This window comes from Cavia porcellus, unplaced genomic scaffold (assembly GCF_034190915.1).
Source record: "Cavia porcellus strain 051 isolate PalLab524CR breed Dunkin Hartley unplaced genomic scaffold, mCavPor4.1 scaffold_9, whole genome shotgun sequence".
Lineage (NCBI taxonomy): Eukaryota > Metazoa > Chordata > Mammalia > Rodentia > Caviidae > Cavia > Cavia porcellus.
Genome location: NW_026947492.1, coordinates 41,198,669 through 41,221,726, shown reverse-complemented (window position 1 = coordinate 41,221,726; position 23,058 = coordinate 41,198,669). Strand labels below are relative to the sequence as shown.

At 37.4% G+C, this 23,058-nt stretch overlaps 1 protein-coding gene across 1 annotated transcript in view; it reads left to right on the top strand.

The window, feature by feature from the left end:
- The window catches only part of Hephl1 (hephaestin like 1), an 85,695-nt gene that overhangs the window by 22,690 nt on the left and 39,947 nt on the right, over positions 1–23,058 (top strand). The window contains exons 3-5 of the mRNA XM_003468543.2: positions 14,758–14,970; positions 16,194–16,373; positions 20,619–20,873. Coding sequence (XP_003468591.1) covers positions 14,758–14,970; positions 16,194–16,373; positions 20,619–20,873 — 648 coding nt within the window. The remainder of the gene's footprint in view (positions 1–14,757; positions 14,971–16,193; positions 16,374–20,618; positions 20,874–23,058) is intronic.

Below are 23,058 nucleotides of genomic sequence, written 5' to 3'. Positions count from 1 at the left end.
GAGGGCAAGGAAAGCCTTTTTTCCCCCACTTATATTGTATGTAGGCTATCCCCTGCCCTCCAGGGCAGATGTAGTACTCACAAAATCTCTGTGCCGCTCCTCTTGAACAGAATGAGGATATTTACAAAGTAGGGATCCTGGCCCCCTGGTGGGCCTCTTAGTTGACATAATATATCAACCATAACACTCTTTTTGTCTTTTTCTTTCCTATTCTTTTTTTCTTGTTGGTACTGGGGATCAAACTCATGACCTCCCACTCGCCAAGCAGGTGCTTAGAGCACTAAGCTAAATCCCCAGCCAACCATAACACTCTTGAATACTGGCGTAGACAAAGACATTATGAACAAAACTCCGTTTGGCAGGAACTATCACAAGAATGAACAATTAGGATCTCATACTATTGAAAATCTTTTGCACAGCAAGAGAAACCACCAACAGAGTGAAGAGACAGCCCACAACATGGGAGAAAATGTTTGCCAGCTGTACCTTAGACAAAGGAATATTATCGAGAACATATAAAGAACTCAGAAATACCTCTCCTTCCAGATTTAAAGACCCAATCCAAAAATGGGCATGTGAGGTGAATGCATACCTTTCAGATGAAGAAATACTAACAGCAAATAATTATGTGAAAAATGTTCAATATCACTGGTCATTCGAGAGAAGCAAATTAACACAACATTGAGATTCTACCTCACCCCAGAAAGAATGGCTATTATCAAGAAATCAAGCAATAACAAATTCTGGAAGGGCTGTGGGGAGAAAGAAACCCTTCTCCACTGTTAATGGGAATGCAAACTGGTATAACCACAGTGGAGTCAGTGTGGCAACTCCTTAAAGAACTAGGACTAGGTATTTCATTCAACCCAGCTATTCTCCTTCTGAGTATCTTCCCAAAAGAATTAAAAAGATCATCACACCACAGCAATATATGTGCACCCATGTTTATAGCAGCAGAATTTGTAATAGTCAGATCTTGGAAACAACCTAAGTGCCCACTGACTGAGGAATGGATACAAAAGATGTGGTATTTTTACAGTCGTAAAGAAGGACAAACTGGAGACTTTTATGGATAAATGAATGCAATTTGAAACCATCCTCATTTAGTGAAACAAGCAAGACACATATAAACATCGTATTGTTTCACTGTGAGAAGCTGAAAGAAACAACATATGTGTATGTATTGTATATACATATACATGTATACACATATGTTACATATGTACATATTAAGATAACTACTAAGATAGTTGTATTACTGATTTCTCTGAGTTCACTAAAGAGAAAGATTTGTACTAGCGTTGTTTGAACAACTGAATAAAGATGTTTTGTACTCCGAGTGAATAATTTGGGAATAAAGTGCACAGTGTGTGTACCCTTATTGTCCCCTAATTGATGTGTTTTGAAATTTAGTTTTACTTTTGTTTTCTTTTCCTTCTTGAAATAAAGTAGACATGGAAAAAATAAAATTAGAAATTGCACATAACCCCCTGCTAGGTTATCTTCCCCAAAGAGCTCAGGTCATCATACTATAGAACTACATGCATGACAATGTTTATAGCAGCACAATTTCTAATAGCTAAATCCTGGAAGCAGCCTGTAAAGCTATCAGCAGATGACTGGATAAAGAAACGATGATATACATGTGTAATGGGGTACCACTTGGCTATAAAGAAAAACGAAATTGTTTGGCATGGTGGCACCTTCCTGTAATCCCAGCATTCAGGAGGCTGAGGCAAGAGGATTTTTGCAAATTTGAGACCAGCCTGGGCTACAAAGTGAGCCTAAGGCTAGCATGAACTGCATAACAAGACCCTCTCTTAAAAAGAAAAAAAAAAAAAGACAAATTTGAGGCATTTTAGGAAAATGGATGCAGCTAGGAAAAAAACTTGAAACGGTGAAATAGACCTTTCCTTTTGTTTTCCTTGTTTGCTTTGTCTGTACATCAGGCTATAAATCTCCCAGGCGCAGAGGCCATCCTGGGTCGGGCGGGTCCTGAGGGCCTGGGTCAGGCCTTGGCATGTGCTAAGTGCTCTTTCAATACTTTGAGTTCCTGCTAGATTTAGCCCATCACCATTTTATAAAAAATCAAACAACAGAGGGGAAAATTGCCTGGGCCAAATACTTCTAGTTAGTTAGGAACCAAGTTTTGACCAAAAAACCCAGACTGTCAACCACTCTCGCTCATTTTAGGGCTTTCCCTCTCACCCCACACTACTCTTGTCCTTCCCTTCTTGTTCATGAATCTCAAGTAGGCTACTGTGAGGTCTCAGCTGTTAACCCTCCTTTGCCTGCCTGCGGGGTTCTTGTTAGAGCTCAGAGGAACAGCCAGACTTACTTCATGTGATATGGAGGTCCTTGGTTCACTGTTAGCACCAATATATAGTTCCTAGAAGGCTTGCATTCATTAATAAATCTTCCATCAAGTACCCACTCAGTGATGAAGAGGATTCTGGGTCCTGGGAGCATCATAGGGACTTTCCTTTACTACTTCAAATCTAGCTTCTGTTTTAGATGATTGAATGTACCTATGGCAGCTCTTTGAAGTCCTACCTATCATGTTGCACATCTAGGATATTTAAAGATTTCTGTTTGCCTTTTCTCCTCACTTTTGTGGGATTCTTTTATCTTGAATTTTTGTTGTTGTTATTGTTAAAAGCAAGACAATATAGAAAACTAGAGAATACAGTAAATATGGATTTTAATGCTTTTCCTTGCAGGTAATCTGTTTGTTTCTTTCTTTGTGTAGTAATTCACTAGTCTAAATTTGTGGAATCTGTTTTCCTTATAATATGTAGTCAGTGTCTCTGTTTCTCTCTGTCTCTCTGTCTCTCTCCTTCAATTTTTGTTTTGTTTTGAGCCTAGCTTCTAGATGGTCATTCTGATGTCTGTTCAGCTTAGTGGTCAACAAACAGGTGGACAGAGATTGTACTCATGTAACTTGAGCAGACAAGTCTTCTGTTTTCTGCTGGCGGGTCTACGAGGAGAGAACCCATTTAAAGTTTAGGCTGTTTTGTCTGTCTTGACTTGTACTTTTTGCCGGGCCCTTTGCAGCACATAGCTTTAGGAATGTGTGAGTAACCTGGATGCCCTCCAGTCTTTGCTGTTCATGTACTCAGCTACAGCCAGGAACATGCTTGCTTCACACATCATTCCAGCTTCAGGCTAGTAGAGTCAAGCTATTTCTCTTTCCTTCTCTCTTGCTGTCGAGAGTATCTCTCCAATGGTAACATCACAGTGTGCAGTCAGTATCCACCACTCAAATCAAACAGTCCCATTTCGACCAGAGGAACAAAATAGCTGGGTCTCACCCTGCCCATTTTGGTCAAATCACCTCTCCAGTCAAGCTGAGAGTGGGAGGAAGGTGGGACAGAGACAGCCCCAGCGAGAACACCAAGTCCCACTCTTAGCTGATGTTTAACGGTTTTTCAAGGGTCAACACTGCTGGGTAACTTTATTAAATTTCCAGGCTACAGAAATGAACTATTAAAAATGAGTTTTGTCTAACTTTATAGCTGCTTTTGGGGGAAAGACCAGCTGATTTTCTTGCTCATCCTAGTTTTTAATCTCTGGTATAGCTACAGATAGAGGACGCTGCTTAATTCAGTTTAGTATGTACTGTGAATCAGACACTGCTGGGTAATAAGGCCACAAAAATGAGCAAATGCGTAGTTTCTACCTTCAAGATATTCATCCAGGGAGCACAGAGAATGGAGCTTAGAAGTGTGTGGGTGGGGCTAAGATGAATGGAGCAACTACAGTACTGGGTATCCATGCCTATGCTGGAGCTCTTGTATACATTCCCTAGTTTAATGATACAATGAACTAGCATTTCCTTGATCTCCATATGGAATATGTTTAAGGATCAGGAATATTTAAAAATGAAATGTATAGTTTTTTTAAATATAGAAAAGCATGAAGAAGAGACAAATGGCACACAATCTATTCATTAAAGTTAGTCCAAAATAAAATGATTAGCATCTAAATGTTTAGAAATTCTTAATAGTACAAATAAATATAGAAAAGTAAGCTCCTTTCTCTCATCTCCTCCCCTAAAGGCAATTACCTTTAGTAAGTTCTTATAAATTTTTCTTGGAAATTTTTTATACATATATTAGCAAGTGTATTTATGCCTCTTTGGGTATTTTTGTTCATTTACAAAGAAGAATTTATGCTATAATTTATGCTATAATGTGCCTTCTGTCTTTCTCTTTTTCCTTTCCTGAATTTTTTTTATTAGTACATATCTAGAGATCTCCTTTTAACAGTTAGCTGTATTCTTTGTTTGACTATGTAATTCTTTAGGTTGCTTCCAGTTTAAATATTTTGAAAAACATTTTAACATGTACTTCTAGAATAAATTCTTAGGAATGAAATTTCTGGTTATAATTATTTATGTTTTTGGATGAAAATTGACAGATGATCCTCCATATAATCGCATATTTTATTGTTCTGTTTCTTTTTTTTTTTTTTTTTTTTTTTTTTGTCTTTTTCCTTTTTATCGGTACCGGGGATCAAACTCATGACTGCCTGCTTTCAAGGCAGCCGCTTATGCCACTGAGCTAAACCCCCAGCCCCTGTTCTGTTTCTTTATTAGCCAGATTTTTTCTTCTCAAACCCCACTTACTCTCAAAATTTTCAAGTTTGATAGGTAGTAAACAATATTTTATAATTTTTAAATTTATTTCAAGACAAGATCTAGCTAAGTTTTTCAGGCTGGCCTTGAACTTGTGATCTTCTTGCCTCAGTCTTTCAGAGTCTTAAACTAGGTTATAATTTTTTAAAGCCTACAAACCTAGAACATATACAACCAAATGAATAGTGCTTAATTATCTTATATGGTTAGGAAATAAAATATTAATATTGCTCAAAAATTTTAACTCCTTTTGGGAAATGGTTTTCAGAACAATTTTTAAAGAACAATTTAATAAGCTATCTACTCTTGAATTACTTTCTTACTTTTAATCAAACTTTACTTTAGATCACAAATGATATACTTTACCTTGAAAAACTGATACCAAAGATTTGTAAGGGATGCTAGCTCCTCATTCCAATAATTCTCATCAATAATTCCTTGCAATAATAATAAACAAGCCCATTAAGTAAATTACAGAATAATTTCTGTTTGTATTGATTTATATCATACTACAAAGCAAAATAAGTGCTGAAAATAATTGAAGCTTTAATACAAGTCCACTACCTATCCACTCAGACCCAACATCTGAATTCCCCTCCATTTAAAAATTCAGACTTCCAACACATGCATTTTGATAAAGACAGTGTAAGGTAATGCCACACTTTAGTAAGTGAATGCGAAATGGTCATTATTTTAATAGAATACACACCATGCCAGACACTGGGGAAACCCTGTATATACAACCAAAAAGCAACTTGCTTGTACTGACCAGCTATCTTGTGGCTTAGATAGAATACCCGACACCTGCAATTTAAAGGAGGAAATGTTTTATTTTGCTCACAGCTTCAAAAGTTTCAGTCTCTCACGACCTAGCTCTAAGGCAGGAATATCATGGTGGAAGGGCACAGTGGAGGAAAGCTGCTTAGTTCATGGAAGCCAGGAAGCACAGCACGGTAAGAGTGAAGAGATGCACCTTCCACAGGCATGCTCCAGTGAGCCACGTTCACCTGGCACCTACCTGCTAACAGTGTGGAAATCAGCTGTGGAAATCAGTCATTTTATCTACAGATAAAATGGTCCAGTCACCTCCCAGAGTATCTTTTTGCCATCAAGTTGACAATTAAGCTTAACTGTTACAGTTGTACTTGGTTTCATGGAATTTACAGTCTAATATGAGAGATGGAAATTAATAAAAAAACACTATATACAGATGAATGTATGTATATAAACTATATAATTAAAAACTTAAGTACTATGAATAAATGATAGCCAATATTTATCAAATGATTATCATATACTAGGCATTATAATAAGAATTTTATAAAAATATTATATCAAATATACCTCAACAACTCTTTGAGATACATATTATAATTATCACCACTTTACTGATGAGGCTTATAAAAATAAGCAAGTTTCCAGGTCATAGCAATATAATTTCAGGGACTATGAATTTAACCATCAGCTCTGCTGGCATTGCCTCTGTGTAAATGCATTTTTAAAAAACTGACCTACTTTGGGGAGTTTAGACTATGCTGGATCTTGGAATTCATGTTAAATGCATTTGACTTGCATCCCAATATGTTCTGGAAGTCATGGAATGATTTTGAGAAGGCTAATCAGATTTGAGGTGTGAAAAGTGATTGAGTTGAAACTTTGTACTCAATATACAGCAGTGCAGTGCTGAATATTAAAAGAGAGGAGACAACTAGTTAAGAAAGAGTTTAATGTGGGCACAGAGCAAGTCACCACAAAGAAGCTGTGGTGGCTCTCTGCAGATGAAGGGTGGGTGCTGCCTTATATAGGTTTGATGGGGGAAGGGCTTTGGGGACTGATGTAAGCTAATTTATTTTGCGAAGGTGAGGAGATTGGGTAAATTTTTGTACACATGGACTTTGGCAAAGACTTTTGGGGAGGAATAAGCCACAAGGAGCTTCTGGGAATAAGGAGTGAAGCACCACAATGATTCAGCATTGCCCTGCTGCCATGATGACTGGATAAATCCCAGGCAGAGCCCTGTCATTCCCATCTCTTTGGTGTTAAAGGGCACTGTTTGTCTCTCTGACTACTTCCTGCTGAACAGGGTTGGCGTGGTACCAAGGGAAAGGCTGGGGGGTGGGTTTGCAAACTCATCTGAGTTTACAAGGTAGTGATGTCACTCAGGAGAAGGAATTTCTTTGGTGGTGAATGCCTGTATCCTGGCTTGGATGAACCATGAAAGAAGTCTGAAGATGCAGGGAACAAGAAGCAAAAAAAAATTATTATAGTAATTAGGGGACCCATAATGGGCATTAAGATGGGGGCCCATGTATCTAGGGAGCCCACCATGATGACCAAAGTGTCTGCTTTGTATATCACCTGCCAGTTGTTTGAGTTTTTATACCTGATCTTTTACTATAACCAATTGGTTAACAAAATAGCAGCATTCTTCTTCCAGCATGGCATAGTATCACCCTTTTTCTGCTGTGAGAATATCAAGCACCCTTCCTTGTTGGAGAACTACTGCAGCCAGTGGGTTTATTTGATCTTAGAGTGAATTAACACTTTGGAGCACTGACTTTATGGATGTTTCTAAGTCATGTGATATCTGCTAGTAGTATGTTAGACTTGTTCCTAAGCCCCTTGCTCCCAGGCTGATGGCAGAAAATATGCCTACCCCAGTCACAATAGGTTCTGTGGCTACTCTACATGTGGTAGTGTGATGAGATAGGCCTTATAGATATTGGTGTAGATTTGTGATTGAGTGTATAAAGTCACCTGTGGCGCTTATCACACCCATTGTGCATGATTCTTGCCATAGGGAGGGAAGACATGTGTAGGTCCCACGTCCACAGACAAAAAATCGTCCTGTTGGGGGACAGGTTGGTTGGCCTTCTTGTGTCATTAGTATATATGTTTTGCAGGAGGTTAAGTTTTGCACCTGGGGAAACATTTTGTGAATTGTCAGTATTGTATATGTAGGTTATCCTATAGGCCATTGGTGTGATGGAGTAATTATAAGGGGCATAATTTTTGTTGGAATAGAGATTGGTTTAGTTTTATTGGAGATGTCATACAGAGATTTTGTTGATAGCGTAGACATAGCCAGAAGCTCAGGTTTGAGATATTTAAAGCATGTAAAAGTTTAAAAGTGTTGTTTAAAAGTTGAGGTATGGGAGAGGTTTTGAGATGTGTGTCTCTTAAGAGTGGGGAAGGTGTTAAGAGTTGAGATGTGAGGACCCATGTATTGGGGAGCTGTTGTTTGCAAAGAGTTATAAATATAGGTTTGGAGGCAGATGTGACATACAGATGAAAGTTGCATGTTTGACTGAGAGGAAGTAGTGGAAATGTTTCTGGATTTTTTGTGTGAACATGTAAGACCTCTGTCCAGAATGTATGTGTGGTAGTTATATTTATGCAGATGTAGTCATCATGATTTGTCCAAAATCAAAGATTATTATATCCTATGGATGGACATCCCCAATGAGGGCAATGAAAACTGGAATAGTCAAAACATGGTACATAGTTTGGATTTTCAGGGCAGAGGCAAAATTGCTGAGCATTTTGCATACACAGGTTGCATACACAGGTTGTCCATTGTGGTAACATTTAATAGTGAGCACACTCCAAGGGGTACCAAATATTAGAGGTCCTGAAATCTAGTTGGCTTGAGCAACAACAGCGGGAAAGCCCACTGCTCCTCCATGTTTAGAAAAGTAGAATCTGTATTTTGAGGTTTCTGAGTGTTGTAGGGTTAGGTGAAGAAGTAGAACAAGAATACTTCTTCTGTTTCTGGCTTGTGGATCTGGATATCCATGGTGATTTTCACTGAGAGAAGGGGCAGTGGCCAAGCAGCGGTTTTGGCAAGGAAGAGCTAATGCTCCCCAAGAAAGGTTATGCTTGAGGTCCCTTGAAGATTTGTAAGTGGAGATGCCAGGTAGACAGGTACCAGTGAAAAGCTCAGAGGTCAAGTTCCTGCCTGCTGGAGATAGAGAGTCATTGGTATGTGGCTGTGTGGTGACACTGTGCAGATAGGTGCCATCCGTCAGGGAGGGAACACACGGGGTATGGAAGAGAGGAGCCAGAATTGCACCTGAAGGTTTCTCACAGTGAAAGACAAATACAGAAAATTAACCTAAAGAACTGTGACCAAGAGCACAGTGTAATGTCATGGAAATCAAGGAAGGGAATTATTGAAGGAAGGAAGGAGGGAGATGCCAGTGATATCAAACACTGCCAGAAAATCAAGTAACAGAGTAATCTTTTGAAAATGTCATTTGCATTTAATTCATGTGAAGGTTAGCTTTCTGGATTTTTCCAGTGTTTTATTCCTCTATTTAGCTCAGTCATCAAGTTAGGAAACTATAGACACCTGTGCTGATGGTTAGGTTGTTACCCGGAACTTCAGGTTCCGGGAGAACATGGTGAACAAGTAACAGCAGCCACAGAGGCTCTCTGAGATTACCAGTTTAGAATCCAGGAGCAGTGCCGTGTGAGGAGTCCTATGTGAGGGGAGATGTACCCTGCCAACCCAGAAACGAACTAAGCTGAGAGAAACAAACTGGAAATGCAATCCTGATGCTATAACAGGAACAGATAAAATCTTAGTGTGGAAACTGGATCCCGCACCATTGGAAGCTGCAATTTGAATTTCCTGCTGCTGATACTGCGTCCCAATCCACATGGCAGGGAGAGAGACGCACAAAAGCTCTGAGAGCTGGAATCGGCGAACCAAACGGCATTGAGAGCAGGACTGGAAAGGAGCCCTGCATTGACCTGCAGTGAGTGAGAGAAATGGGGACACTTTCATAGACTAGGAGGCTCCAACAGAGGACATTCTGGGAATGAGCAGACTAGCCAGAACAGGGCCCTGCAGTAACTTTAGTTGCATATTCCCCTCTCAAGCGTGAGTGGTGGGGAGTGCTTGGCCTGGTGATGCCACAGACTAAGATCCAGTAGGTTAGCCCAAATCAGGTCCCTGCGCCTGGTGGTGCACCCTAGCAATGAAGCATTCAGTAGGTTGACTTGGAGGGGTGGGCCCAGCAGAGGCTGCCCAGGTCTGTGTCTCCCTAGTACAATGCAGTGGGCGGGAACACCTAGCCGGCATTTTCAAACAAACTGTAACAGACAAAGAGAGAGAGAAAAAAAAAAAAAAACTGGGCCTCCTACATACACTTGTATGGAAGGAACAAAAAGTATGGGAAAAGGGAGCAACAAGAAAGGGTCCTCAGTCCCCAATCCTGAGAACACTGATCCAGGAAAGGTAAATGCAAAAGAGAATGAAGACAGAAAACATGCAATATCAGACATAGCGCCTATAGACATAAAGTGGTATCTCTGGAGCCTCATAGACGAGTTCAAAAATGAAGTATTTAATGAAATAAAGCAAGAAATAAATAGAATAGTTAGAGAAATGCTAAGCACCACCCAAGAAAAAACAGATGGTGGAATGGAAGAACAGAAAAAGAGGGGAGAATTGTTTGATGGAGAAAATAGAGAAAACATAGAATACGTGAAGCAGGTTCAAAGAGATTACCAGGAAACTAAAAACTCTATTGGAAGCTGGCATAACAGCTTGAAAGAAACTAAGGATAGATTATCAGAACTGGAGGACAGATTTGTAAGGTGGGAGCATGAAATGAAAAACTTCTTAAAAATAACAAGAAAACAAACAGCAATAATACAAAGACTAGAAGATGATAAGAGGATCTATAACAAGAATTAAGAACATAAAAGAAGAAGTAGGGACTCAAATAAATGAACTACAAAAGCAATTCACAGAAATAATCCAGGAGAATTTCCCTAATTTAGCAAAAGGTAAAGATACTCAGATGTATGAGGCATACAGGTCCCCAGCCACCTACAACCCAAACAGAGCTACATCCAGGCATATAATAATCAAAATTCCAGAAATCCAATATAAGAACAGAATATTAAAAGCCGTCAAAGACAAGAAACAGATCACTTACAAGTGAACACCCATCAGAATTATAGCAGACTTCTCAGCACAAACCATCAAATCACGAAGAGCGTAGGGGGAAATAAATCAAGCTTTGAAAGATAATAACCTCCAGCCAAGATTGATATATCCTGCACAACTGTCCCTAGAAATTGATGGAAAAACAGGGTGTTTCCAGGATAAAGAGGAACTAGGGGAATTTGCAACCACCAATTCAACTCTACAGAGATTACTGCAGGATATTCTAAAAATGAAAAATACCAAGATTGCAGAAACAGTGGCAGAGCAGCCACTATGAATGGAGCAGAAAGTGAAATGAAGAGGACAAACTGACAAATAATGACAGAAAAAGAGCTCAACAGAAATGAGGCAGAGAAGGTTGGATGGTAGGAACAGCCATTTTGGAGAAAACAAGATATCATAATAGGTAGTGCTGATTTAATATCCTCTTGTTTTGAAGTCCCATCAAGCTTTTGTTCTTCTGTCTCCATCAGTTTTAAGGTGTTATATCTTATTGTATTTTATTATATGTGATAATATAAACAAAAACTTTTATAGACAAGGAGATTATACAGAAACCATTGTTCATTTTCTGTTAGTTGATTTATTTAGAATTTATTTATTTAGAATTTATTTAGAATTTACCCTGTAATATTGTCATTCTCTTTAACGGTTTTACATTGTCTTGATATGTTTGATGCTACAGTATGCGAAGTTATACCCAAAGATTTTAAGGGAAGAGACACTATGGTAACTACTATTATGTCGAGATTATCTTGTGGTGAAACACTATTTTGCTTAAATGGCTATGTTTTGACCTGCACTATTTTGTTGTTATGCTCTCTTTTTTTAATCTCAATCTCCTTTTTTTAATCTACTTTTTCATTTTTTATCCTTTTAATTAAGGGAAAAATAAATAAAAAATAGCAGGATATATTATAGTAACCCACTTTGATTTCCTATTAACTTGATTTGAAATTCTGTGTTGCTCTCACCATCTTGTTTTGACTGATTTTCCTCTATTCTGTTACGCTTGATAGTACCAAGTTTGAAAGTATAGGCAACAACTATGAAGGCAATAAGATTCATTGTGACGCCCTTTCTGGTTGACTATTATCTTCTTTTTAATAGTCTTCTCTAATGTCTCCAATGTTTTGGTTTTATTGGTCTTATTCTTTACTGTTTTGTTCAATTTTATTATAACTGATGATATAGGCAATTGTTTTTAAGATAACAAGAGGCATTATGGTAACCATTGTTGATCACCTTGTATTTTGTTTTTACATTATCTATTATGTCCATTCTTTTGATTTGACTGACTCTGTCCTGGTATGTCACATTTGGTTTTACTTTCTTCAAAAAAAAAAAAGTAGTAAGAACTATGGGAGTAATAAAACCCAAAATGTGTAATTGTCATTGTACAAAAGAAAGGAAAAGAAAGTTCTCTAAAAGATATAACTGCATATATATTTAAGTGTATAAGATAGATAACTATATTACTGAGTTTTGTTGGATCATTGAACAAAACTGTTTGCAGTCTCACTGTTTGAAAGTCCCCTCTATATGCTTTAATTTTGTAACTTCAACAACTATTTCTAAGATGACAATATGTAATTAACTAGTGATTTCCTACTGTGTATTTTTTCTGAAATTCTGTATAACTTGTACCCTTTTTCTGTTTTTTTTTCTTTTTTCTCCTTAAATAAAATTAAAAAAAAAAGTTAGGAAACTACAGTAGTTCAGTATAACTTTTGTTAAAATTTTTTTATATGAATACCATGCATTCTTGACTCAAATTGAGAGATAAAGTAAGAAAATATTTTTAAAATAGTGTTTTTATCTTTTGGAAACTCTGTGTGTGTGTGTGTGTGTGTGTGTGTGTGTGTGTGTGTGTCTCTGTGTGTGTGTCTGTGTGTGTGTTGCGCGTGCACAGTGGGGATTGAACACAGGGCCTTCACACTGAGCTATACTCCCCAACCCTCACCTTTTTATTTTTTACTTGGATAAAGAATCTTGCTAAGTTGCTAAGATGCCCAGGCTGGGCTCAAACTTGTGATCCTTCTGCTTCAGTGTCCCAAGTATTGAGATTACAGGGTGTATACAAATATGCCAGCTTGTAAACCAGTTACTTTTTTGTCTTTTTGAGACAGGGTTTCACCATACAATTCAGACTGGACTTGAGCTCACTTTGTAGCCTAGGCTGGCCTCAAACTCACAATAATCCTCCTGCCTCAGCCTCCCAAGTGCTGGGATTACAGGCGTGTGTCACTATGCTTGGTTTGTAAACCATTCTTGAGAGCATAAGACATAATTCATTATGCTACTCAGTAATTTATATATAACACTTTTCTTGAAGATTCTCTCTGAATTTAGTACTAATAGAAAGCTCCTCTATCTTAAAGAGCTGTTAAATTTTCTTTTACTGGAGAATGAAACAATATAATCTAATTATTTAACCTAATACATTACACTCATTCTAATCATATAACCAGAAATTCAGAGTTTCACTTAATATGAAGAGGATGCAAGTAGCTTTATATTTTCTGTTCCCTCTATTTTAAATTTCTTTTTTCTTTCAGCTCCTGAGTATCATGTAGTATTTAGGTTTAATTTTAAAATTATACATATTGTTTTTAGAAAAAAGATAATTAAAAGTTAAAATGTAAAAGAAAGTGAAAGATAATATACAAAAAGTGATAGAAAAAGACATAGTCTGTTTATTATGTTCTTGATAACTCTCATGGGTATAGTCACAAATAGACTCAAATCTGGCTTGCCCACATGCTGGCAGTTGTAATATCATACTAATAATATTTACCATATGATGTTGCTTTGAGGGGTAAATGTGATAATACATACAGAGTGCCCCCTATACTTGGCACATAATAGAGGCTTAGCTGTTGTTTTATTCTGGCATCCTTTTCTCAAAAAAAATTATGCCTTCATGATAGAATTTGTTAAAAAGATAGATAGTAGGCAGTAGGAAGGTGAATCTTTCTCAAAGGGGACAGGAATCAAGAGATGGATGGAGTGAGGAGGGAGGTAAGGGAAAAGGGATTTTAAAAAGTTATTAGAATAAATGATGCACATGTACCAATCCCTTATAACAAAGGTAAGCATTATGTATTACAAGCATGTACTAATTTTTTAAAAAGGTACCAGTAGACTTTTGGTCATACTGTGTCTTGAGCTTGCTTCAGCTACACTGGTGCTTGCCATGTTATTTAATTTTTCCCAGTGTGTAGCACATTTATTAGCATGTGGTTTACATTCAGTGTTCATGTTGGTAAATGAATGAATGGCAAATGAATGAGTGCATGAATGGCGCATCCATGAGGGTCTCCTTGTCTGTCCCTCATCCTCCGGTTCAACCCCTGTCAGGTTTCAGTAACAGTTCAACCCTTGTCAGTCCTTCAAGTCCCCTCAAATACCACCTGAAGTATCTGATATTTGTAACATCCACAGATTGATGACCTGCCTAATACTCGGGTGTTTTTCACACTACCTTTAGCACTGGCCTTCCTTTAATTGTGCATCTTAGTTTATAAAATGAACATTTGTTCTACCTACTCTACCATAGATCTTCCATTTTGCATCTCCAGCTTGGGTACACCATGTACATTTTGACTTAAAATTCCGTTACCCATATCATACACTGCCTTATTTTCCAGTTGTCTTGTGTGTTCACAACACATATTCTAGCTTTTATCACAGAACTATATGGGAGGCAGAAAGAATGTCTTCCCTTTCCTTCTTATCTCTCATGATACCCATATATAGTGTTGAGCTTATAACAATCCCCAGAGATGTGTTCATTATTTCTTCTGCTGCTTCTCCTTCCTTCTTGAGTCCATGTTCAGTAAGGTGAATTGAAATCTTACTGATTGGTACAGTAGGCCTATCAAGAATTCTTTATTATGAACATTTATGAAGTTTCTGTTTCTGTGCAAAGCACTCTGGATAGATTGCCTCATTTAGTTCTCATACACCTGTGGGGTAGCTCCCAACATTCCAGTTTTACTAATGGAAAACAAAGACATTGATAAAGTATCTTTCCTCAAGTCCCATAGCAAATGCATTTTAATTCAGTTATGTATGATTCCAAAACTGTTGCCCTCTCCACTGGAGAATAAGATCTATGTATTTTAACTGTGGTTTTTTAAAAAAATTTTTTTCTTGAAAGGGGCTTTGTATCCAGATGGAACATCTGGGAGAAATAAGGACGATGACATGGTTCCTCCTGGCAAAAACTACACCTATGTCTGGCCAGTGCAAGAAGAATACGCGCCTGCTCCTGCAGATGCCAACTGCCTGACTTGGGTGTACCATTCACACATTGATGCCCCCAAGGACATCTGCTCTGGGCTGATTGGCCCCCTGCTGGTGTGTAAGAAAGGTAAGGAGCCTCCCACCAGAAATCAGTTCCCAAGAAACCAGTTTTTGTTGGAAATGTGAAAAAGATTCAGGTCTTGTCGCACTGACTTCCGTTGCTTTGCACCAAATATACTGCTTCTTCTAAACTTTTAAATTCTGGGCAATTCTTCTAACACATTTTTCTCTCAATGCTGGGACAAAATACCTGACATTCAAAATTAAGGAAAGAAAGTTTTATTTAGCTCACAGTTTGTGGAGGTTTCAGTCCATAATCAGCTGGCTCCTAGGCAGGGTGGTCTGACAGAGGGGCAACAGTTCAAGGTGACAAAAGGCCACAAAAGCTGCAAAAGCAAAACGGGAATGGGGGGCAGAGCAAGCCTCTTTTCCTTCCTTATACTGTATGCAGGCTACCCACTCACACCCTCAGAACCCTCCTCTTGCAGTGGCTTGTTTACAAAGTGAGTACTCTGGCCTTCTGCTGAGTCACTTCATTAAGCTTCTAAACTTCTCAAATTGACACAATGTACAAACCATTACAGGCCCCTGATGGTGTATAAGGAAGGTAAGGAGTCTCCCACCGGAATTTGGTTCCCAAGCAGCTGGTTTGTTGAAAGTCTGAATAAGATTTAGGCTTTTTCACTTACTCCCCTTACTAAATCACATCAAATACGTGTCTTCTTCTAAATTTTTAAATTTTGGGGGATTCTTCTAATATGGAAAACCAATCTAACAACAGCAAAGGGTAATAATTCTCATTACATTTAAGAATCAGCACAGCATTCTGAAACATATGCTTTTATTTAAAAAGAAAATTGGGCCTGCAGGTGCAGCTAATCAACTTGCCTAGCATGTAAAAGGCAATCCCCAGCACTGCCAAAATACGAAGAAAAAAGAAAGAAATTCCACATATAGGAAAGTATCAGCTACATGATCCAGCTAAATGACCCTTTGCTTTGCTATTTCATTCAGCTAGTGTGCTATTTTATTCCCTATTAAATGACTTGTGATTTGTCACTAGGATAGCCAGGTTTCCAGGTTTGCAATTGTGCTGATTTTTGTCGGGGCTATTCCAGAATTCTGTCATTTCCATCAAAGCCCTTCTGGTGCTTTATATTGTGGGTTGTGTGTTATCTTTGTCTCCAACAAACTTCAAACCTCCATGACATGTTTGGCAAGAAGGAAAGCTCACTTTGATTTAACTCACTTAGAACTTTTTTCTCTGCTCTCCTGTATGTGCCTGGTTAGGTGTCCTGAATAGATATTCAGGGACAAGGACCGATGTGGATCGCGAATTTGTTATAATGTTTACTCTCGTGGATGAGAATCAAAGTTGGTACCTGGATGAAAATATCAGACATTTCTGCACTGACCCAGATTCAGTTAACAAAGAAGATGCTGTTTTCCAGAGGAGCAACAAAATGCATGGTAAGTGTCTCCCATGTTCACAAATACATACCAGTGCCCTTTGTTCTATGAGGTACAACAGGCGGAGGGAGGAGAAGTGGAATGTTGAAGCTCGTCTTACCAGATGTGTAACCTGATGGCCTTGTTGTGAAAGTGATGGAAGATACAATGTATGTTGGAAGCTCCACAGTGTGAGAGACAGTAAGGGCAGGCAACAAGTTCACTTGGACATGAAAATGAATGGATCAGTGTTATAATCAGGAAAGAATACATGGCTTAAGTGAGCCAATAGGATGGGTGGGTTTAGATTAACAGGAAGGAAAATAAAATCATCACCACATACAAATAATAATCCTGTGTTTTGTTGGGAGCAATGACACAACCCTGAAATCACAGCTCTCTGGGAGGCGGAGGTAGTAGGAACACAAGTCTAAGCCCAGACTAATCAACTTAGTCTCAGAATTAAAAATAAATAACAGATTGGGGACAAAGCTCAGTGTGAAAGGACTTGTTTTAGTCAATTATGAAATAAAAAATGGTGTTTTGTAGACCTCTATCCAGTAACTGTTTTCTTAGTGGCTGCTACATTTTAAGGATTATTCTATACATAGGGGTTTTTAAAATTACAAATATATGTTACTTTTTATTGTTTTTATTAGTATATTTTCAGGGTAATATAGTGTTCATTCCTTTCATGGACTGGTAAATGTAGCTAACACATCTTAATTCTTTTTTTTTCACCTCCTTTCCTTCCTTTCTCTCCCCATTCCTTCTATCTCTTGATCCCCTTCACATCTGAGAATGATCTCTCTCCCTACTTCCTGTTATCTTTTATTTTTCTCTTTCCTTATAATTTGAGTTTCTGTAGTTCTACAAGTTCTGTAGTTCTACCAGTCTACATTCCCACCAACAATGTAGGAGGGTTTCTTTTCCTCCACAGGCTTATCAGCATTTACTATTATTTGATTTTTTGATGGTAACCATTATTTTTGGCATAAAATGGAATTTCAGTGTTAAGTTGCATTTCTCTCATGGACGGTGATGTTGAGCATTTTTTCATGTATTTATTGGCTATTCGTAATTCTTGTTCTGAGAAGTGTATCCATTTCTTTGGTCAGGTTTTGACTGGGTCTTTTATGTTTTGGGTTCTGATTGTTTTAGTTCTTAATATATTCTAAAAATAAATTCACAGTCTGAAGAATAGCTGGCAAACTTTTTCCCATTTTGTAGATTTTCTTTTCACCCTGTTGACTGCTTCATTTGCTGTACAAAAGCTTTTTACTTTAACATGACACTGTTGTTGATTCTGGGTAGTATTTCCTGTACTACCAAGATTCTGTTCAGAAATTCTTACCTACACCTATGACTTCAAGAGTTTTACCTATTTTATCTGCCAGCAGGTTTAGTGTCTCTTTTAACATTTAGTTCTTTGATCTATTTTTATTTTAGTTTAATTCATGGTGAGAGATATGGGTCTAGATTCAGTCTTTCCAGTTTTCTCAACATCATTTATTAAAGATGCTATTTTTCTGCCAGTGTATATTTTGGTGTTGTTTTTGTTTGTTTATTTTTTGAGACAGGGTCTCACTATGCAGTTTAGATTGGCCTTGAACTCACTCACTGGCCTCAAAATTGAGGCAATCCTGTTGCCTCAGTCTCCAGAATGCTAGGTTTACAGGCATGTGCTACCAGATCCAGTGTATGCTTGTGATCTTTTTGTCAAAGACCAAATAGTTAAAGATGCTTGGGGTTACTTCTGCATTTGGTATTCTGTTGCATTGTGCCACATGTCTGTTTTTGTGCCAGTACAATGCTGTTTTTGTCCTGTAACTTTGTAATATAACTTTGAGTCCAGGATTGTGATGCCTCTTGCTTTGGTCTTGTTACCTAGGACTGCTTTTGATATTCTGAGTCTATTCTTCTATCATGTGAATTTGTTTTCTCTAGTTCTAGGAAGATTGCTATTAGTATTTTGATTTGGATTGTGCTAAATCTATATATAAATTTTGGAAGTATGGCCATTTTGTCTGTATTGATTTTGACTGTCCAGAAACAGGGGGTATATTTCTATTTTCTAAAGTCCACTTAGAGTTCCATTTCAGACAACTGTAGTTTTCAGTGTAGAGGTCTTCACTTGCTTGGTTAGGTTAATTCCTAAGTATTTCATTTTTCTTGGTGCTGTAGTGTATATTATTTTCCCCTAATTTCTTTCTGAATGAGTTTATTATTAATGTATAGGAGCACTATTGATTCTTGCATGTTGATTTTGTATCCTGCTGCATTATTGAATTTGATTATGAATTCCAAGAGTCTTTTGAAGGATTTTGGGATGTCTTCTATTTAAAGAATCATGTTATCTGCAAATAATGATAATTTGACATCTTTCCTGTGCATATCCTTTTTATTTCTTTTTCTTGCTAAGCGCTCTTGAAAATGTTTTGAGTACTATGATGAACTTAGTGGGTATTCTTGTCTCATTTCTTACTTTAGAGGGAAAACATTCAGTTTTTCCACATTTAATGTGATGTTGACAGCAGATTTGTCATAAGTGGCTTTTATCAGATTGAGACAGCTCTTTCTATACCTATTTTCTTCAGTGTTTTTATCATGAAAGGATATTGGACTTTTGTCAAAAGCCTTTTCTGCATCTATTGAGATGATCATGTGATTTTTGTTCTTATTCTGTTTATGCAGTGTACTACATGTACTGATTTGTGTGTGTGAAACATTGCCTACATTTTGAGATGAAGCCTATTTGGTCAAGATACATAATTTTTTGAGGATTTGCTGTAGTCTGTTTGCCTGCATCTTACTGAGGATTTTTGCATCTATAGTCATTAAAGAGATTTGCTTATAGTTCTCTAAATTAAGGGTTTTGTTTAGTTTTTACTGCACTTGGTCATGTCCAAGGTATCATTTAGATAGTTTAAAAGCATTCAACACTGGCCCTGTAGTATAAACATAATCAGTAAAATTTTGCCCAATAGCTTTTAGTAAGAACTAGTTTTCAAAAAAGAAATGATTTTTCTATGTGCTTTTAAAAGTAAAAAAACTATAAATGTATCTCATAAGTGCCCTTGCAGATGTAATAAACAGATATTCTGAAGAAGAGACACTAAGAAACCCAATGCTAATTCTATAATATTATGATATAAAATCTAGCAATACTATTATTTACTGTTCAGAGTGATATTAGTCTAGTCTCTTAAATTCAATTTCAGCATATGCCAAGATAAGGACAGCTACTACAAAGAGAATGAGAGACATTATGATAATCATTATTGACTTCCCCAATGTCAGATCTTGAAGACCTAAAAAGCCTTCATCATCCTGTAATGATTTGATTAGTTCTATAATATGCAGTATGTATTCAATGTGTGTGAAGATGGGGCCAACTATTTGGAAGAAAACTGGAGACAATAAGATAGACAGTGAAGATCTCCAGCAGACTTGCTTTGAAATCTGTATTTCTTTAAATTGTTTCTTTGTGAACTGTTTTGTTCTGTTTTGATATGTTTAATCTTACCCTCTTTAAGATAAAAAACAAGTTGTAGGACTAATAACCATATTACTAAGTTTTTGTTGGATCATTGAGCAGAACTGTTGACAGTGTCACTATTTGAATGTCACTTTATATGCTTTAATTTTGTAACCTGAACAACTATTTCTAAGATGACAATACATAACTTAAAAAAAATAAGTGCCCTTGCATTAGCTTGCCGATTTCTTTTGTTACCTAATTAAGCAGATACCACATACCAGGTTTTATGCTGGCTCATAGTAGCTGGAAGGTATAAGGTTTCTAGTTCCAAGGAACATGGAATCCAGTGTAGATGGCAGATGTGTAAACGAAGGATCAGATAGTGGGTGACTGGGCCATCCTGGAAATGTGAGCAGCCCTTGGCTTATTCCTGACCTCATGATTATGCTCATGCAGCAGTTCCAAGGGTGCTTTCAATGTGTACTGATTTTCTATTTTTTTAAGACTTGCTTTTATTTGCATAACTCTCATTTGAAGTACAATAGTATTTACAGCACATAAAACTATAGTATGGTACAGTACTGGTTTTCATTTTTACCAAGTACAGGTGCTCTTCTCTCATAAAAGAGCAACACAAAGTTTTTAATTTTCACTTGGGACAACAGCATAAAAACTTTAACAACAGTGATCTGCCTCATTTTCAGCTGTGCTAAAGTAAATATTACTGTGAACATTTCTGATCATATTTGCCTCTGTCTCTTCCATTAGTGTGTTTCTTTTTGCAGCTCTCAATGGATACCTGTTTGGAAACTTTCCTGAGCCTGAAATGTGTGTTGGTGAATCTGTGTCCTGGCACCTATTTGGAATGGGGAATGAGATAGACATCCATTCTATCTATTTCTACGGTAACACCTTCATCAGCAGAGGGCATCGGACTGATGTCGTCAACCTGTTCCCAGCTACCTTCCTCACAACAGAAATGATAGTTGAGAATCCTGGAAAATGGATGATAACCTGCCAAGTCAGTGACCACCTACAAGGTAAAGAGATTGAAGACCTGTGTAGAGATGCTTAGAAATGGGACACTTGAAGCATATAGTCATCAGTGCTCATCCAATACTTGCTGTTAAGCAGTCTCTCTCTCTCTCTCTCTCCTCTCTCTCTCTCTCTCTTTCTTTCTCTGTCTCTCTTTTTCTTTTTCATACCAGGGATCAAACTCTCGTCCTAATGCTTGCCAGGCAGGCACTTGTGCCACTGAGCTAAATCCCCAGTCCCATGTTAAGTAGACTTTTACAAATATTGTTTTTACTTAAATATTAAATATATAGGAACATAAAATTCTCATTTAATTGGCATCCTATCAACAGATATTTACTAATCATGTCCGTAAGGAGAAAAGAAGAAAAGGTTTTGAAGAACCTACAAGTTTGTACTTAGACATAAATATTTATAAATGTGAGGCAAGAAAGACAGATGTTCTTTGGGCACTTTTGTCACTATTCCAGAGCAACAGAGGGGCCTCCTGAGACTGGATCCTGACATAAGATTTAAAGTATGGGTAGGAACTGGATAGACTGAGAAAGGCTGAGTTCAGTGGGCCTACCCAGTATGCCTACCACTAGGCATGCTGAGGCAGGGTGATTGCAAGTTTAAGACCAGCCTGACAACCTAGCAAAAACCTGTCTCAAAATAAAAATAAGAAATAAAAAAAGGATATGGCTTAGTGTTAGAGCACCGCTGACTTTGGTCTCTAGTAGTGTAAAGAAAAAGTTTTCAAGTAGAGGCAGAAGCATGAACTGAGATAATCACATTAACTTTCAGTGACTGTAGATAGAATAATAAGTACTTTCTAGTTAGGACTAATTCCACCATTCAATTTTTTAATTTCCTTTTAACATCTCAAGTAACTAGAGCAGCTTACCTCATATCTCAAATGCTCCATTAGAATGTTCTTCTCCCTTATATTGACGCAAAATCCATTGTCCTATGGTATTCTTCATGGCCTATGGCAGGTGCATGATAAGAATTTGTTGACTTAAATGCCTCTTGAATGACTTGATCCTGGTTGCTTGGGACAGTGTAGAATAGGTCCTGAATTGTCTGGAGCATATAGTTTGTGCCAGAGGAGTGAGGAGAGAGCAGCCTAAGGATGCCAACTGGGTTTCTATGTGAGGGGCTTTGAATGGCCAAGCTAAGGAGTTGCAAGTGTGTCTGGGAAGCCATTGTGAGTCCCTCTAGAGCCTCAGGCATACTACTAACATACTGCAGTCAACACAGTGGATTGGGAAGATTACCATGATAGATGCGTGCAGATAAGATGCAACAGGAAAATTCTGGCCACTGATTTATAGTTAACAAGAGCTGGCAGCATTAGAAGAACACATATAGAATCTGGCTTAACATGGTAGGAATAAGAGAAATCATGTTTTCAGTGAGATGGACACAGAAGAAAGAAGTTATGACTAAATTCTGATAGTAATAACTACATACTAACAGATACAGAAGTCCAACCGTTCAGCACAGTTTGGTAAAACATTCTTGCTCCATGTGTAATGGTCTGAGAAGACCAGAAGGATCAAAACAAAGTTCCTATTCTTAAAGGGTTTCATGCTGTTAACTCTGGGAAGAAATTCTTTGACCTAGAAATTCCAAATTTAGATTTAAAATGAAGAAAATAGCAGCCATCTAAGACTACCAGGATTGCTAAATTTGGCTAGTAGTTGTGAATATAAGCTGGTGTTTATGCATTCACCAATATGTATTTCCTAAATTGTTCACACCCTCAGAAAAATTACTGTAAAATAGAAAATACATGTAATTCAATTTTAAAAATCAATGATTCTATCTGGAGGCACTGGTGTAATATTTTCATGAATATGCACCCTCACCATTTCCTACACCTTTAATAAACACATCATATATAAAATATAATCTGTCTCATATACTATTCTATACCTTACTTTTCCCACTCATTAATGTATTAGAACAACAATTTCATTATCAGTGAATATTGAGCTATTTCATCATTGTTAATGCTTCCAGTGTTCATAAGGAGATTACAATCTATTTAACCAATACTGTTTTACCAACCACTTACATTTTCCTTCTTCTTCCCCACATTTTTTTTTTGCCTCTATACACAGTTTACAAATATTTTTGTACATGTGTCTGAACATTTCCTTAGGAATACTCCTAAGGAATTTCCTTTGGAATCTTAGGATTATA